Here is a 16360-nt window from a genome sequence, read left to right on the forward strand (position 1 = left end):
GTTGCGGATCGGAGGCAGCAAAGCGATAACGCGGCGCGGGGAACGTGATTGGACCGTGCGCGGAGCTTCTTTAGTATTCGATCGCATACTCTTCAACTGCCAAAGTCACTATAACCAATTTATTTAAGGCTTCGTTCTCTAATCAGACTTCCATGAAGTGGTCTCGGAGCTTTTGCTACTAGAGATAATAAATAAGTTGATTTGGCAACATAATTTCAAGTCACATTCAAAAGCTCAAACAACTCGGAGAGAGATATAAGGCTCCTCGGTGAAATGCTCTGGCATCGTATAAGTAATATTGTAAAAAATAAAGTCATTCACAGTCTGATCTGTGTTATAGACGATACTGTAATCCGCACCCGCATTAGTCTTGACCTCCAGAGGTAGACCAGGCAAGCCCTCGAGTCCAGTCACATTAAAGCCATTTCGAACATTGAGACCACTGAATAAGAAGTTGAAGGACACGGGACCATTTGATGCAGTGGCATTTGGATAGGAGATTTTCAAAGCCTTTGGAGAAGCCACAGCATGAATAGAAGACTCGGTCACCCAGTGCGAGACACATCCAATCTGGTAGTTGTCGATAGTCCACTGAATAACAGCAGGGCTAAACGCAGAAGTGCTCTTTGCTGGCCCTCCAATAACATGTTCAGCAACAGTCTCCGCACCAATGGTGATATTCTTAGACATCCAAGTAGTGATGTTCCGCGGATAGGTGTCGAATGGTGGAGAATAAGCCTGGCCGGTAAAGAAGTGCTCCCCGGGGAACTTGACGAAGCTCGACTTCGATTCCGCGGAGAGGTATTTCAGCATCTCTGGCATGCTGAGGGCAAAGAGTGGGTAGAAGGCAAAATCATCTTGATGATACATGCCCGATGTTCGTTGCGGGAATGGAGCATGTTCGCGTCCTACAGCTCCCCAGATCAGAGCGCCAACCAAAGACGTGTATTCCTTCATGTTGTAGCCATAAGTGCGGTCCCAGGGACCAGCAAGGTTCTTTAGATTCGCATTGTAGAATTGGGAAATATCGTTCCAGGTCGTGGTCAAGACCTCGGGGGCGTATTTCTTCAATAGACTGCCCTCTGCAGCATATTTGCTCCATAGAGACAAGGCCCACATGGAGACACCGGCATATGTTGGGGAGTTGAATTCAGAAAGAGTACGATGCTGGCTCCAGAGATCGTAAAATTCCTGTGCAGAATTCTCTCCAGCCTGTGTCAAGTTTTTATCGCCCAATCGTGTACCAATCCAGCTAACCAGGATTGTCCCCATCAACCATGGATTCGAATAGCAGGGGTAAAGGTTATCGCCGTCAACTCCACCAACACGGTATAGGTCCCCCTTTGCCGCAAGGAGGAGCGATTTCTCAATCTTGGCGACCGTCGCCGCTGGGAGTAGATGCTCATAATCACTGAGAGCCATGAGCCAAGCACAGCCTACAAAGTCCCGGATGTTAGGATCCCACTAGCAATGCTGTTTAGCTAATACAGGTTAACATGAATGAGATATAATAAGATCATCTTACTGATGTATACGGTCCGCCATTGGCGTATTCAGGAGTTCCAGGCTCGGGCTCCGACGGCGAGTGTTGGTAATCGCCGTACCATTGCCAAGCAGAATTAAGGTATTGCCCCGAGATAACATTGTCAAAAATGCGCACAGCTCGAGCAACATCTCCGGGTCCATTTCTGGCCAATAATTGGGTTGCGTACCAGCCGCTGTGTCGCGTGTCGTAACGACCGTCATTGCTAGCTGCTGCAATCAGGAAGCCTGCCTCTTCGTCCCAGAAGCCGTCGTTCCATTCAATTGCGGTATTGAACATATCATCAGCATATGTCGTCACAGTCAAGTTGGCACGTCCAGGATAGGATGGCATAGCTGATGCCATTACAATCTGGGCTACATTCAAGCCCAAGAAGGCGGTTGTTAGCTTCATCACGATGCTTGAGCTTGTGTACTCTGTCCAATCTGAGGGCAATTGTGTGAATCCCAAAATGCCAGGAAAGTGGGAAACCCCTTAAGGTACCTTTCAAAATCCCACTATCTTTGGCTCGGACATGTTAGCTCTATTTGAATACTTGGCTTCTGGGGCATCAACATGGGACGATCATTTGCCGAAATTTTGCCGGATTCCGGCACGATAGTTATCATTCTGCATGCTTTAGTTTCGTTAATTCTGCTTAAGAGCTTCCCGATACGGGCTAGTTTGAAGCCACTATTCTTTATCTGCCTTCTGCACGGCGATGTTCATGCTTATCCGGGATCGCCTATCTTAGAGCGCTGTTTTTCTCCGGGTTCGCCGGTCATGTCCTCGTCAATGACGAAATGACGACGGATCTTCCGCACTTCAGTATTTTGCCGACCTGATGGAGAAGGGCTTCAGCTAGAAATGCAGATCTAAGAGTATTTCCACCTATCCGGATTGAGTGGATGTATACCCCGCGCCCAAGCGCGTTCCAGATGTGGGGAAGTAGGGATCGTCAAGAGTCATGCCAAAAAGATACTTAGATATTTTGGGCGATATTGATGAGACCTCCAGGGCTGATGCGGTTACTTAGAGACATGGATAGCTACAAGGGGAATTCATTGATGTATCCGTTGGAAACGGTAAAAATTTTCCTTTTGGGAGCTATGTACTGGGGATCCAAATCTGAAAACATTCAGCCAAAAACCAAGGTGGAATTTTTATTCCCTATTTGTTGGTCTCTTTGGCTCGAATGGCAAGTTTACCAGCCTGGTTGATCATAGCCTCATAGCCATTCTTCTCCAAAATGCCACCATCATTGCTGACAACCTCCCGAGCTTCCAGCTCCTCCACCAGACGCTGATTCTCGCGGTTGCCCTCCAACAAGAACTTCAAGCACATAACTGCATGCTCCTTGATGTAGAGATTATTGGTGTCAAAGTTAGTACATGATAAAATAGCCTCGACACCACCGTAACGACGAATCTGCTCCTGGACCTCGGGGCATTTCCAGACCAATGACGAAAGGACCAAAACAACCAATTTCTTAAGATTCCGCCATTCAAATTCCGAGGGGTCTTCGGTGATCGGAGGAGATTCCGGACGCGAGTCGACGCTGCCAGCAACGTTGTCAATAGGATCAGGGTCGCCTGGGTCATAAGGACGCTCAACGGCAACTGGAGCCGGTGACGAAGGTGACTGCTCGTCTGGTGAGGTGCTACGAGGTGGAGGTGGTGGTGGGGGAGGAACTGAACCATATGATAGAGAGTTAAGTTGACCCTTAGGGATACTGGCCTCTAGCTCCTTGATCAGAGTTACCAAGTCATAGACAATTTCCCATTTCACCAGCAGGTTCTTCCAGTCGTTATTCTCGGTCAGGACGGCGAAGAACTCGAGGAACTGATATACACCCTCGTAGACCCGTTCCATGTCCCACAAGTTGAGCGGGAAGTCTTCTGGAAGGGCACGGTCCGCGCGAATCTGGCCTTGAAGATAGATCAGAGCACATGTTTCCGGGATGATATTGCCACGGAAGATGGTAAAAATGTATCGGACGGTGAGAATATCAACCCGGCTGAGCGGCGATGGGGTCCGAGGGGTGTTATTTTGAGATGAGCCGGTCACCGAGGCTGGAGAGTATTTGGCACGGAAGATGTGAGTGAGTATCTTTATCACTACTGCCTGGGCTGGTGAAATGATATCTTTGGGCTGACCGAAGTCAGAGTAGGCAGCCGACATGAGTCCGTTACGTAGCACAGCTTCCATGATCTGGACCATCATCTTGAAATAAAGCTCGTCATCAGGAAGGTCCCAGGCTGCGATGAATATCAAAAGCTCACGGAGCAAGTTGCGACCCGTCTCCTGTGCAAGGAGAGTATGGCACCGGAGAGCCTGCATGTTCCGCGAACCGTTCCTTTCCCCGCCCTTGAGTCCAAAGCTGTCCACTATTCCTGCTTGAACAATCATGGGCAGTGCCTCAATCTCAGCAGGGCCCAAGACAAGAGGGATGTCGGTCAAGAGACCCCGTTGTTGATCGCCGGGGCGGCCACGGTAGTCATCGTCATCTTCTTCATCATCCACCTCCGCACCGTCATCAGGACCATCAACATCATCTCCCTCATCATCTTCGTCTCCTTCGATGCTTCCATCCGCGTGGCCTTCCAGGCTGTGAGAATCATCATCACCCACTGTTCCTGCATCGGCCGTGTCGTAATCCGCATCACCATCGCCGAGGTGGGATGACTCCTGCAGGCGCGCCATCAATTCATCCTTAGCCTCCTGCAGGGTCTCCGCTGCAGATTGAGACGTCCGAGGCATGCTGGTATCTTCCTCTGACACAGGGCAATCTAACAAATAATCGTCGACCTCGGGCAAATCAGCCCAACACAAACGCGGGAATCCAGCGGTCATGCTGCGGTCAATGGTTAGGATGGTCTTCTTTTTTGTTGGCCCATGCTCATCTTCTTCCGTTAGTGCAGGTGGCATTTCGCGAGCTCGATCCTGGAGATCAGACCACCCATCCACTTTCGCTCCCAGGATTGAGGTTAAAGCAGCGCGTATGTATTTGACTTGCTCCGGATCTCTTCCCATCTCTTGAATATCAGTTAGATCCCGCCCCAGAATTTTCTCCATGTGATCCTTGATGTTCGCCAAGAGTAGCATAGCAGCTTCTTCCTTAATTGTAGAAGGTTCACGTGGAAACTTGGCGATAGTTTCCAGTAGCAGGTCTTCGGCAGTTTGGTCATATAATGCCCGGATGGGTGGGTTAATTACGCGCTCTCCTATCTTCACAACAGGCGCAACCCCCTCGGCCCGAGCGGTAGGGTCCAATGCGTCTTTGGGCTTGATGATATTTGTATCGGCAGTGGAGTGATATCCGAAAAGATCCAACCAAAGGACCATCTTTCGTTGCTCATTGTGCATAATGAAATTATGCAGATATTGGAGGCAAGTTATCAGCAGGCGCTTGTAAAGATTGACTACCTTTTGCCAACGCTCCTCATTGCGGGCATTTGTCTCGCCGTCAAATCCTCTAGCTGTCACTCGCACACATGTATCAATCAAGGCGAGAATTCTCTGGTCGAAGCCTTTTGCAGCTGCCAGATTCTGTGCCTTCTTGGTGGTGGCGAGCAAATTCCGCGCAATTGTGCACAGGTCGTTAAGACGTTCAATGTCCTTTACCAGCGAAAAATAATTGTATGCGATGAGATTTGAGGAGGAATGTTCATAGGTGGCGGATGGGCTCTTCCACGCGAATGACTGCGACTCGAGGACCGGAATCGCCTTTGTCAGGACATCTGTGAGGCCCTGCCAGATGTCTGGGGACATACCGAGGTTATGCCTGAGAGGTGTTAATGTCAGTACATATGAAATATTCAGCCGAAAAATTCCCATAAGATAACATACCGAACTTCGCTCTCTTGGTGTGTTTTGTACAAGATTTGCTTTCCAGCAGCCAGCATGTGCTCTAGGCGTTTGTCATCAATCATACCCCGGGCTTCATAGTGGCTCAAGGTCCCAGCTAGTATCACCTTGAGCATCAGCTCTGGCGGTGTACATAATGGTTTGGGGTCAGCCATTTTGGCGTCCAGAGGTAACAGCGAGCACAGTCAAATCCAAGGTGGGATGTAATCAATTTGATTGAAGATCATATTTCCTACCGCCCCGTTCACCGCCCGCGGGGAAGTCACTGATCATCCCTAAATTAGAACTAGCGTGTTGACTTATATGGGCGGTCAAATCCTCTATCTTATATTATATGACACGAAAGTTTACATAACACCGCGTGTTTGGCCGAGCGGTTAAGGCGCTGGATTCAAGCAAAGCTTAAGCACCGTTCAACGGAGTTTGGAAATCCCAGTAACGAAAGTTGCGCAGGTTCGAGTCCTGCAGCACGCATCTCTTTTTTTTCCTTCTTCTTTTTTTCTTTCGCGGTGGTGCGTGGGCTCGATTGGCCGTCCAAAAAACATAGGTCAAACAAAGTATGAATGAAACCTCAGTTGACTTTTGAGGTCGTCCAGAATTTGGTGCAATAGGTAATTCCTTCGTATCTTCCGTATTTTCATATGAACCACAAATAAGTTTATATACACGTTTTCTGCCTCACCGACATTCCCATAGCATCTTTGAAGTTGCCCCAAAATCCAATGTCATAGATATTATCCAGCTCATTCATACTATGGACTGGCCTCCACCGTGAATCAATTGGCACCTCTCCAGTACAATTGTAATGGACACGATTTGAATCTGCTTCTAAAACATATCCCTCCATTGGCGGATCATCATCCGTGACCAAAATCTGGTCACTTTGTACCGGCCAAGGCTCATCGCCAAAATCCGTATAGGGTGGTGCATTTTCAATTTGGGACCGCTTTGCTTTGAACACAAATCCATCCTCGACGTCGTCTTTCAAGTCTGACCATTTGGCACTTTCGTTGGTCGTAGTGCCAGCCCAAACCAGGTAGCTATGGTAGATCAAGAAGGCGGCCGCTAGCGGCGCAGTCATCAGCATAAGTAAGGTGACAGTACCAATCTTGTAATCGGCAGTGATCACAAGTGCCCAAATATGGAAGTACATTGTCCAACCTTTCATGGCTGCTTTCCCCTCTGCCGTCACCCGTGTCTCGAGTGTTTGGCACAAGAGCTGATAACCGACAAAGGTTCCATAGACCAATAAAATTGTCAAGGAGAGTAGTAACGACATGAAATAGACATAATTATTGGCGCCAACACAATTCATGAGCCAGACACAGTGGTGGTCATGTCGAGAAACGCAGCCTTTGCAGATGTTGCAATGTTTGCTGCGTGGCGGTTTAGGCAGATCACAGGTTCGACAACGATGACCTGGATGGAAAAGCACCCGATCATACGGGTACCGCTTCATCTCTTGATCATGATTCTCGGGTGTGATAAACGACTTGGTCGTCACACATTTGTACAGTAGTACATAGGGTAAGATCACAACCACGGGAACCCACGGCTTATGAACGCCTGGCATGCGAGGCCACGCTGGTGGAAGAAAAACAGCTTCCCCTATGGCGAGCAGGCCCACAAAAAAGATCTATACTGCAATATTAGAAACAGTCACCTATAAGGTTCGACAACGGCTGCTGACCAGGATCACGGGGTGGTTTTCATTCCACATATAGCTACCTGATCGTGTCCATGCTCGCATTAGACGTCCACCAAACAGATGGAAGTCGAGGAAGGCAACCCCGTTGGGTATGTGTACCCACACGACCCGGTGTAAGAAGGCGATCGGTGTTTTCCTTCGTAGAACTATAAGCTATAGCCCCGTTCTCGTCAGGCTTTTTCACCTACCTGAAAGCGGGCAGGCGCCCAAATAGCGTGATGAAAACAAATACTGAGATACCCAAGACTGTCAGCGCGATAGTACGGATAACCCCCATTGTGGTAGAGCCGGCCACAGGTCTCTGGGCCTAATGGCCAACTCAAGACACCTAAAACCGGTGGGAAACAAGAATCAAAACTTGAATATCACGGTTCCATCATCGACACCCATGGAACTTGTTTCTGTTCCTAGGGTGAGAATGTTGACTTGACTATGTTTCCCGCCGCGGCCGTTGACTGGTGGTGCTGGGGGTCACGTGGGGCCATCACAAACGCGAGCTGCCGGTGGATCTAGACTTTCACATCTCCTCACCATACGGGGAATGCCAGGCTTCGCTTTCAAGATTGTGGCTTAATTCTTCGACTTACAGCTTTTTCTCTCTGGGGCTCATGCCAATTTGGTCAACTTCACCTTGCGAGAGAACATGCCTACCACCTGCATAACACGGTGACACGTGATAACGCGTCGAAGGCCTTTGATAACTCACCTGTAAAAAGATAATTACCATCGACAGCCAATCTCAAACACTCTGGTTGACATCTCGGCCTGGCAAGATGGTTCTCCCAGCCCAGGATGTGCAGACCCGCAACCTCTTCGATCAGAAGAAGTTCTGGGTCTCACAACAAGTCCCTCAGCGCACAATGTTGAAAGCTAGTATCAGGGTATGTCCGTAGTTCAAATCTTCATTCAATAGATGGAATGCCTGACTATTATCACAGAGCCATGGCGGCACGGTCGTGCTGGACGAGAAAGATGCAGAAATCAAAATAGTCGATCATAGGAAAAAGAATCTCCCCGCTGATTCGTATGGCATTTTAACCCCTCCCCGAACTCCTCCAATGGGCAAAGCAAGTGACTAATTGTTTCCGCAGGTACTCCTATCAATTTGTGGAACGCTCCGTGCAGAATGGGAAACGCGAAGATCTCGAGCCTTATCGGGCTGGTCCTTCGGCCCAAAGACCTGTGGGCGCATCTAACATTCCCAAAAAAACCACCCGATTGGAGTATACCTTGAAGGACGACCAAATTCTCTATGACTGGGTGCACCCCTATGAATTAGACAATGCAGGAGTTTCGGGGAACTCCATCTACAAGGCACTCGCAGAGAAGGTATGCTGCACGTAGATTAGTTTCATCTCATTGCAACACTAATTTTCAATATATAGTACCCACATCATACATATCAATCATGGCGCTCTCGATATGTCAAAATTCTCCGTGGGGGCCCTCGCCCTGGTGGTGGAGAGCCGAAACCAGACTTGTCTATCGGACAAGGGCCCCGTTTGCCACTACACCCTGCCGCAGAACCAGCACTAGAACCAAAGCCAGCATCATTGCGCGTTCCCGCAGAATTAAATCAGCGAGTCCTTCCTAAGTCTCCTACGTCAAGGCCAACTGACTTAGGTTACGCCAAAAGGAAGCGGAAATTCACCAGTGAATCGCCTTCACGCCGGCGTAGTGAAAAGGGTGCGTCTTCTCCCAAGAGAAGATTAATGAAAACATCGGACGCTATGGATTCCATGGCTCTTACTGTTTCCAACAACAGTGGTTTAAAACCGCGCGGTTCACAAATGCGGTTATCTAGTCCCTTGTCAAGTCCCGCGATGTCTTCACAAACCAGTCAGCCCCAACAAAATCCCCCGGAGGCTATCACTACTAGGCAACCGGCACATTCACAAAATGAAACAGAGCCAGAGCAGAATGAAGCTACCCAACCTCAAAATAAGGCCAACGTTGTGGTGAATCCACTATTTCTGGAGATGCCGTTTTTTCCATCGACTCCAGAGCCAGAGCAAAACCTGGCTACCCAATCTCAGAATGAGACTGATATAATCAACGCCCTACTTTGGGGAAAGCCAACTCCACTGGCTAGTCCAAATCCAGAGCAGATTCAGGCAGTCCGATCTATTAATGAGATCAATATTGCCAACGCTCTACTTCTGGAGATGCCATTTCACCCATCCAGCCCAGAGCCGGAGCAAGATGAGAACGAAAGAGGAAATGAGGACGATCAAGAAATTTATCCAGACATTGACAGCTGGATTGACGCTCGGCTAGCCCGGGGCAATGTGGAATTGCGAATCATACTTGATGTATTGCAACGCACAAGCATGAATACAGAATACGCCGACAAGCTGCTAGAGCAATTCGCAGCTGGAAAGGGTATTCCCCATGATATGCCGGGAGTATGGACGATGGAGGACGATAAATGCCTTCAAGGCGGAGATCAGCATGACATTGAACGTTTATTCAAGAAACACGGCGAAGAATTATGCGAGGCTAGATTTGAATTCTTAAGGCTAATGAGTGACTAGATCCGTTCTTTAATATGATACCCACGGCTTGCTTGAAGCCATGAAATGAAATCTGGAAGCAGAAAATTTGTAGTAACGATTGAGAATTCTTACATGTACGCTCTTCTACCCTGACTAGTAATGTATGGAAGCTCCTATACAGTTCTAAGCCACAAATTTACAGACATGACGTTTCACACGTACCTAATTAGCCATGTGTGTCAGGTAGGTATCCCTGGGTATACGCGAGCAAAGTGCACCAGCGGTACCGAGCTACTCGACCCAAAACCACTTGAGCACCTCGGCAGGCGTATATAGGAGAAATCCAAATTGTCTCCAGTCAAGTTAAAACAGCCTACATGTAGCAAATCTTCTAGAGAATAGAATATCGCAGCCTAATCGTAAAGTATTTATGAGTGTCTGAAATCACATCGAGATGGTTTCTTTCAAAGTAAAAGCAAATAGAAGTATGCACGTTTGGTATCTCAATCCACTTAAATGACAAAATACCCATGACTGAATAACTCCGAGAAATAAACATCAGTACAACTTGTCTCCGATGTTGCAACGTGAAAACTGGCCATCACAAAAAGAGAGAAATACACAAGGCCCCAACTCCAGCTAAGCTCCGTGAGAATGATTTCCAGACAAATCCTGGAAGATTTTTGCTATCTGCTATTCGGCTACAACCGTAATGTCTGTTCCAGGCGAGCATAGAACACAGAGTGGCGCATTCAAGTATCCTTGAACACCAGGTGACTTTCGTAAAACTTCAGCATCTAAAAGTCGGATTAGCCATGGGCATCGCCTGCTGAGAGGGAAGGTGACTGACCTTCTGTGGACACTTCTCGTAACAAGTCTCGATGGAAACCCGTGATTTTTTGCCGTTCTTCCATACCAATAACACAAAAAGACCCTGGCTTTCCGGGTCGCGAACAATCGTATCAACGGCATCCAGTTCCTTGTCCCAGTTTTTTCCCGCGGGAACCCAGTCGGTCTGATCCTCGTTCTCACTGTTGTCCTCTGTCAAGGCCGGAGTCTCCGAAGCCTGAGTCTGGGCTGCCGATTTTCGTCGCCTCTTGGTCTCAGATTTCGGGGCTTCAACTGGCGCTACCTTGGATTCGCCCATTGACTTGCGCTTACGGCCCGGACCCGCCTTTGCTGGAGTCTGCGGCGAAGGCTTCTGCGGCCGCCCACCGATCTTTTTATAGTATGCCGCCAGAATATCATGAGCACCATCCCTAGAATCATCTATGAGTACTTGCGCAATTACCTAGATTCCATCCATCCAGATATTCATGTACATACAGCAGGTTCTCCTCAGGCTCCCAGGTCATATCTTCTACCTTGTCATATCCCTTCCATTTCACGTGCAGTAAGAGGGTTCCCTGGGTATAATCAGCACGATTGTCTGAACCAGATAGGGTTGAGAGACTTACCTTTAAGAAGTCGTGAGTGAGGATTGATTCGACGACGTAACTGTAGCAAATCAGATAAATTGAACCCGCGGAATAAAGCTCGTAGACTTACACGCCCTCCTCGTCTTCTTCATCCTCACTGGAGTCGTCTCCATTTGCCTTCTTGACATCGTTTTTCCCGTCTTCACTCTGATCTTTCTTCACACCAGAGGTACTCTCAGGGGTATCATCTTTGGCAGTGTTGAACGGAATGTCTCCCGCTTCTTCGTCAGAAGTATCTTCGACCGGAGCTAATGGGGTCTTAGGTTAGCGGATGCGCGCAACCGGACCAAACAAAGCGCGTCAACTCACGCGGCATTTGGGACCTGGCAGCAGAGCGATTGAAAAGACGAGAAAACAGCTTGACGGTAAGAGGCACAGCGCCTCAACAATGGAGTAGCAATGAGCAATTGAGTGCACACAATGAAGCTGGAGAGACAATGTCGCGCGTGGGAAGCTGAAAGGCGGACAACACCACGCTAAGCCCGATTGAGCGACCCGAATTTAATTTGTGAACGCATTTCACCGCAGAGCTTCAAACCCCCTCCGCATTTTGTTATCAACGTCGAAGTTTGGTTGGAACTTCTTCTTTCTCGATCTCCTTTTTCTCTTTTACCTCTCTCGGTTGATCCCTTGAGGGCTGTTTACCGTCAAAATGGCGATGCGTATGTTCTTTCTCCCCTTTTACTTGTCCCTCCCCGAATGCCCCTCACTATTTGTGCTGGTTACTGACCCTGACTTTTGCACTCGCAGAGCTTGATCTTTCTCAAGGTGATTACCATCCAATCGACTCTCACGCTTGACTTAGGATCACTATGTACTAATACTCAAGGGTAGCTTCGGTGTTGAAGGATGAGCAGGGTCGCCCATTTATCGTGGTTCGCGAGTACGTCTTCCGCTATACCCCCTATACGCCTCGAATATCTCAATCCGACAAATGTGAAATGAAGATTATTGAAACTGACAATTGGAATTTCTCTCGTTCAGCCAAGGAAAGAAGAAGAGACAACATGGCACTGAGGCTGTGAAGTCGCACATTGTGGCCGCTAAGACCGTTGCCAACATTGTGAAGACTTCTCTGGTATGGACATTGGAAATTAACGACCGGATCAAGTGTTAATACCAAGATAGGGTCCCCGTGGCTTGGACAAGATTCTTATTTCCCCCGACGGCGATATCACAGTCACCAACGACGGTGCAACCATTCTCGGCCAGGTCCGCTCTCCCGGCCCCCTATTATACCTACCATGCGATGGCACTAATACGACGAAATATACAGATGGACATTACAAACAACGTTGCCAAGCTGCTTGTTGAACTCTCGAAGTCACAGGATGAGGAGATTGGTGATGGCACAACTGGTGTGGTGGTATTGGCTGCGGCCATGCTGGAACAGGCTTCGGATTTGATTGATAAGGGTATCCACCCCATTCGGATAGCCGACGGTTACGACCAAGCCTGCGAGATCGCCCTCGCGGAGCTCGAGAGAATCAGTGATCACATTCCCTTCTCCAAGGACGACACTAGCAACCTGCTCAAGGTTGCCAAGACCAGTTTGGGCAGCAAAATGTATGCTCTAACTATCTCCAGCCTCTATTGTTCCTCAACTAACCCTCCTTTAGTGTTTCTAAGTCTCATGATCAGTTTGCCCAGATTGCCGTGGATGCCGTTCTCTCCGTTGCTGATTTCGAGCGCAAAGACGTCGACTTCGAGTTGATCAAGGTCGACGGTAAGGTCGGTGGAGCCCTCGAGGACTCTCTTCTTGTCAAGGGTGTGATCGTCGACAAGGACTTCTCTCACCCTCAGATGCCCGATGAGGTTCGCGACGCCAAGTTGGCTATTCTGACCTGTCCGTTCGAGCCCCCGAAGCCCAAGACTAAGCACAAGCTTGACATCACCTCGGTGGAGGAGTTCAAGAAGCTCCAGGATTACGAGCACGAGAAATTCACGGAGATGATCCAGCAGCTCAAGGACTCAGGTGCCAACCTGGTCATCTGTCAGTGGGGTTTCGATGATGAGGCCAACCACTTGCTCCTCCAGAACAAGCTTCCTGCCGTCCGATGGGTCGGTGGCCCCGAGATCGAGCTGATTGCCATTGCTACAAACGGTCGCATTGTGCCCCGTTTCGAGGATCTGACCGCAGACAAGCTGGGTACCGCCGGTCTTGTTCGTGAGATGACTTTCGGCACCACAAGAGAAAAGATGCTGGTCATTGAAGAGTGCGCCAACAGCCGGGCTGTCACTGTCTTTATCCGTGGTAGCAACAAGATGGTAAAAACTGTTCTCAATTTGATTATATGTACCATTACTAATCACTTTCACAGATCATTGATGAGGCTAAGCGATCACTACACGATGCCCTCTGTGTGGTGCGCAACTTAGTTCGTGACAACCGTGTTGTTTACGGTGGTGGTGCTGCTGAGATTGCTTGTTCAATTGCCGTTGAAGATGCCGCTGTCAAGGTTCGTTATTACCACATCTACTATTATATGGACTGGGCTAATCTTTAAATCTACAGAGCCCCGGCATTGAGCAGTACGCTATGCGCGCCTTCGCTGATGCCTTGGACGCCGTGCCCTTGGCCCTGTCCGAGAACTCTGGTTTGAGCCCTATTGAGACCCTTGCCTCCGTCAAGTCCCGCCAGGTCAAGGAGAAGAACACCCGCCTTGGTGTCGACTGCATGATGACCGGTAGCAACGGTAAGCCTAACCCATCTTCCGTAACCCGTTTGGTGGCTAATGTAATTCTTAAAGATATGAGAGAACACTTCGCTATTGACCCCCTGATTGGCAAGCGCCAGCAGCTTCTGCTTGCTACTCAGCTTTGCCGCATGGTTCTCAAGGTACTGTGGACTGACCCATTTCTCCAGTGTATACTGTGCTAATACATGTCTAGATCAACAATGTTATCATCTCTGGTGATGACGAAGCTGAATTTTAGGTTAACCGCACATTCTAATACCTGATAGACAGCGCTGAAGTCTTTCTGGTCTGTCAGCGGAAAACAAAAAAAAGATTAAGAATCTGTTCGGACGTCCTATGTAAAAAATGGTCCCTTAGAGCATTCTGAGTTGCAATGAGAAAAAGACTTATGATGATCTCTCATTATCTCTCTTGGTCAGCCCTAGTCAAGTAATCTAGATCAAGCATACTTCCGAGGCTTGATCACCCGGGTCGATCAACCATATTAGGTACCAAATGAATAGCCACCGTAAAATCTCACTCTGTGACATGACCTCTTTGATTTGAGCGGGAATGTTTACATTTGTCCATGCTCGTCGTCGTCCTTTGTGTATCTTTTACCTAATTGATTCAACAAACTAACTTTTTCCTACATACTTTTGTAGATAGGCTTTCTTTCTAATCTGGTACCCTGTCCAAGTACTTACACCCTTCAACTAAAAGTTTGAATGTGCACAGGGCTCCGTGCGACAACAAAAAGGCAGCAGTGAGTAGACTTTAAACCCCCTCTCAAACCCATTGCCCATCTACGATATACCATCAGATCCATTACACAAGGACAAATCGACGTGGGGGTCCGTGTTCCTCAGGACCCGCATGTATAAACCCAGTGCGTTCACGAGGTTACAGGTAATGCCGAGGGACCACCGCAGATACGAAATGAAGCACACGCACATCGACCAACCTCGGGCTGGTCGCAAGTGACTTTAGCTATGACATGTCTCTTGTGTAGAATAAGCAACTGAAATAGTCTCGTGAGGAGGTGAGCGCCTTCTTGTGCGACTCCAAAACAGATGTGGAAGGGATCAGATCCTTCTGTTACTCGTTTTTCTGTTAGATCGGAAACGCGAATCTGAAATTGGACAAACTTTTCACATGCGACTTGTCATCCTTGTTCGGCCTCCGTGGGGGTTAGCTTTGGAAATATCGCTTGGAGGGGGTACCTGCTTTTCGTTTAGGGCGACAGGAAATCAGGTTGCTGAAGAACTGAAATGAGGTAATCTGTATCACTAGAGAACCGGATCAGGCAAGGAAGAGAATCCATCCGAACTTTGAGCATGTCGTAAAGGCTGATTTAAATCAACGTCAGACAACGATCACCGGTCTCAGAAGCTTGACCCTTCTTGTGCTTCCTGTGTTCTGGAAATGTCGTTTATGGTCAACTGTCGGGCCTATGGGAAGGGGTGGAGTTTGATGCGTAGTATAACGATACATTGTCTGTTGACCAGGACGGCCGAATTGTAATATCGTGGTGGGTCAGTCACCAGAGGAGCACTGCGTTTCCCATCAATAAACCATGCATCGCTTTCAATGCGTAGACTGCTTCCTGATTTTGGTTTCGATTGCGTAGTATTCCAAGGACAGAAGTACAACATCCTACCAAACTCTTCCCTATATTTTGACTATGAAGATCCAGGGTTTGATCTGGCCTGGAGAGGTGACACCGCGTGGGGGAAGTATGACCCCAGTTCCCCGCGACTCGTGGTTCACAGAGTTTTGAAAACCGCCCACCACTGCGGCTCAGTGATTTATCCGAAATGTGGCATTGTGGAACCGGTATAATGGTCTAGATCGCTTCTATTGCTTTCGATTCAGATCGAGATGGCTTTTTTCCATTCTCATGTCAACCAATATCTGGAAGGGTTCAATCTAGGTCCCAAAGCGATAGGGCGATTCGCAAGTGTAGCCATTTTACGCTCTCGTAGGGACTATAAAGAAACTTTTATAACACTAATTAACACTTATACTTATACTCGGAGAATTTGCTCTGGAATATCAACAGGGAGGAAAATCTCCAAATCATGCCATTTCATGTGGAGATGACCTTATCGCACAATCTCTAGGATGGCGCCAAAAACACATCGGCAACTGCGGATCAAATAAAAGTAGCCCAAGTCTTGTGGTAGGTCGGGCTGAAAAGGGCTGCAGGCAGTCTATGGACGCCACCAGCAATGTCAGCTCGAAGTTGCATGCATCAGGAATAGATTTGGGTTGAAGCTCTGGCATCGGTCCAGATGTAAACTCATCCTCCGGTGTGACCGCATTGACAGGTACGCAAGTCTGATCTGGTGAGCTTTTTTCTTTTTCTTTCATCGGGACAAGATTGGAATCTGTGAGACCTGCTTCTCCGGCGGGAAGGTGGTTATGTGGCTGCTGCGTTCCAGTGCGGGATGAAAGGCGCGGCCTCCGGAGTTTGTCAAATTTCGAATAGGACGACTCGTCATTGGATACCTTCTATTTCTGCGCTGCTCTAGTCGACATAGCCGCGCTGCTGGGTCCATTTGGAGTTGGAGACACAAACCAGTTCAGATGACCGGTCGTGTAAAGCCAAC

The 16360-nt window shown here is 48.4% G+C and overlaps 5 protein-coding genes across 5 annotated transcripts; 2 read left to right on the plus strand and 3 right to left on the minus strand.

Moving 5' to 3' along the window:
- Positions 1 to 234: 234 nt before the first annotated feature.
- N7484_004354 (uncharacterized protein) lies at positions 235 to 1936 on the minus strand (the record flags this gene model as incomplete). Its single annotated transcript, XM_057114774.1, has 2 exons — positions 235 to 1464; positions 1526 to 1936. The coding sequence occupies 2 exons, from the start codon at positions 1934 to 1936 to the stop codon at positions 235 to 237; spliced, it is 1641 nt and encodes a 546-aa protein (XP_056974914.1).
- A 756-nt stretch (positions 1937 to 2692) lies between these two features.
- Positions 2693 to 7374, minus strand: N7484_004355 (uncharacterized protein; the record flags this gene model as incomplete). Its single annotated transcript, XM_057114775.1, has 5 exons — positions 2693 to 5306; positions 5372 to 5508; positions 6072 to 7025; positions 7080 to 7233; positions 7286 to 7374. 5 exons carry the CDS (start codon positions 7372 to 7374, stop codon positions 2693 to 2695), a joined length of 3948 nt encoding a protein of 1315 aa, XP_056974915.1.
- A 496-nt stretch (positions 7375 to 7870) lies between these two features.
- N7484_004356 (putative transcription factor Rap1) lies at positions 7871 to 9631 on the plus strand (the record flags this gene model as incomplete). Its single annotated transcript, XM_057114776.1, has 4 exons — positions 7871 to 7978; positions 8036 to 8121; positions 8189 to 8426; positions 8483 to 9631. 4 exons carry the CDS (start codon positions 7871 to 7873, stop codon positions 9629 to 9631), a joined length of 1581 nt encoding a protein of 526 aa, XP_056974916.1.
- Positions 9632 to 10344: 713 nt separating this feature from the next.
- Positions 10345 to 11386, minus strand: N7484_004357 (chromo domain-containing protein; the record flags this gene model as incomplete). The annotated part of the gene is made up of 6 exons (XM_057114777.1): positions 10345 to 10389; positions 10443 to 10851; positions 10919 to 10998; positions 11050 to 11089; positions 11141 to 11318; positions 11380 to 11386. 6 exons carry the CDS (start codon positions 11384 to 11386, stop codon positions 10345 to 10347), a joined length of 759 nt encoding a protein of 252 aa, XP_056974917.1.
- A 336-nt stretch (positions 11387 to 11722) lies between these two features.
- On the plus strand, positions 11723 to 14007 carry N7484_004358 (chaperonin-containing T-complex subunit CCT5; the record flags this gene model as incomplete). Its single annotated transcript, XM_057114778.1, has 10 exons — positions 11723 to 11732; positions 11905 to 11953; positions 12055 to 12148; positions 12199 to 12282; positions 12347 to 12636; positions 12690 to 13338; positions 13392 to 13529; positions 13586 to 13766; positions 13821 to 13909; positions 13963 to 14007. The coding sequence occupies 10 exons, from the start codon at positions 11723 to 11725 to the stop codon at positions 14005 to 14007; spliced, it is 1629 nt and encodes a 542-aa protein (XP_056974918.1).
- Between the last annotated feature and the right edge of the window lie 2353 nt (positions 14008 to 16360).

The sequence above is a fragment of the Penicillium longicatenatum genome (genome assembly GCF_028827895.1).
Source record: "Penicillium longicatenatum strain IBT 33135 chromosome Unknown contig_2_segment0_segment0, whole genome shotgun sequence".
In the NCBI taxonomy this organism is placed as follows: domain Eukaryota; kingdom Fungi; phylum Ascomycota; class Eurotiomycetes; order Eurotiales; family Aspergillaceae; genus Penicillium; species Penicillium longicatenatum.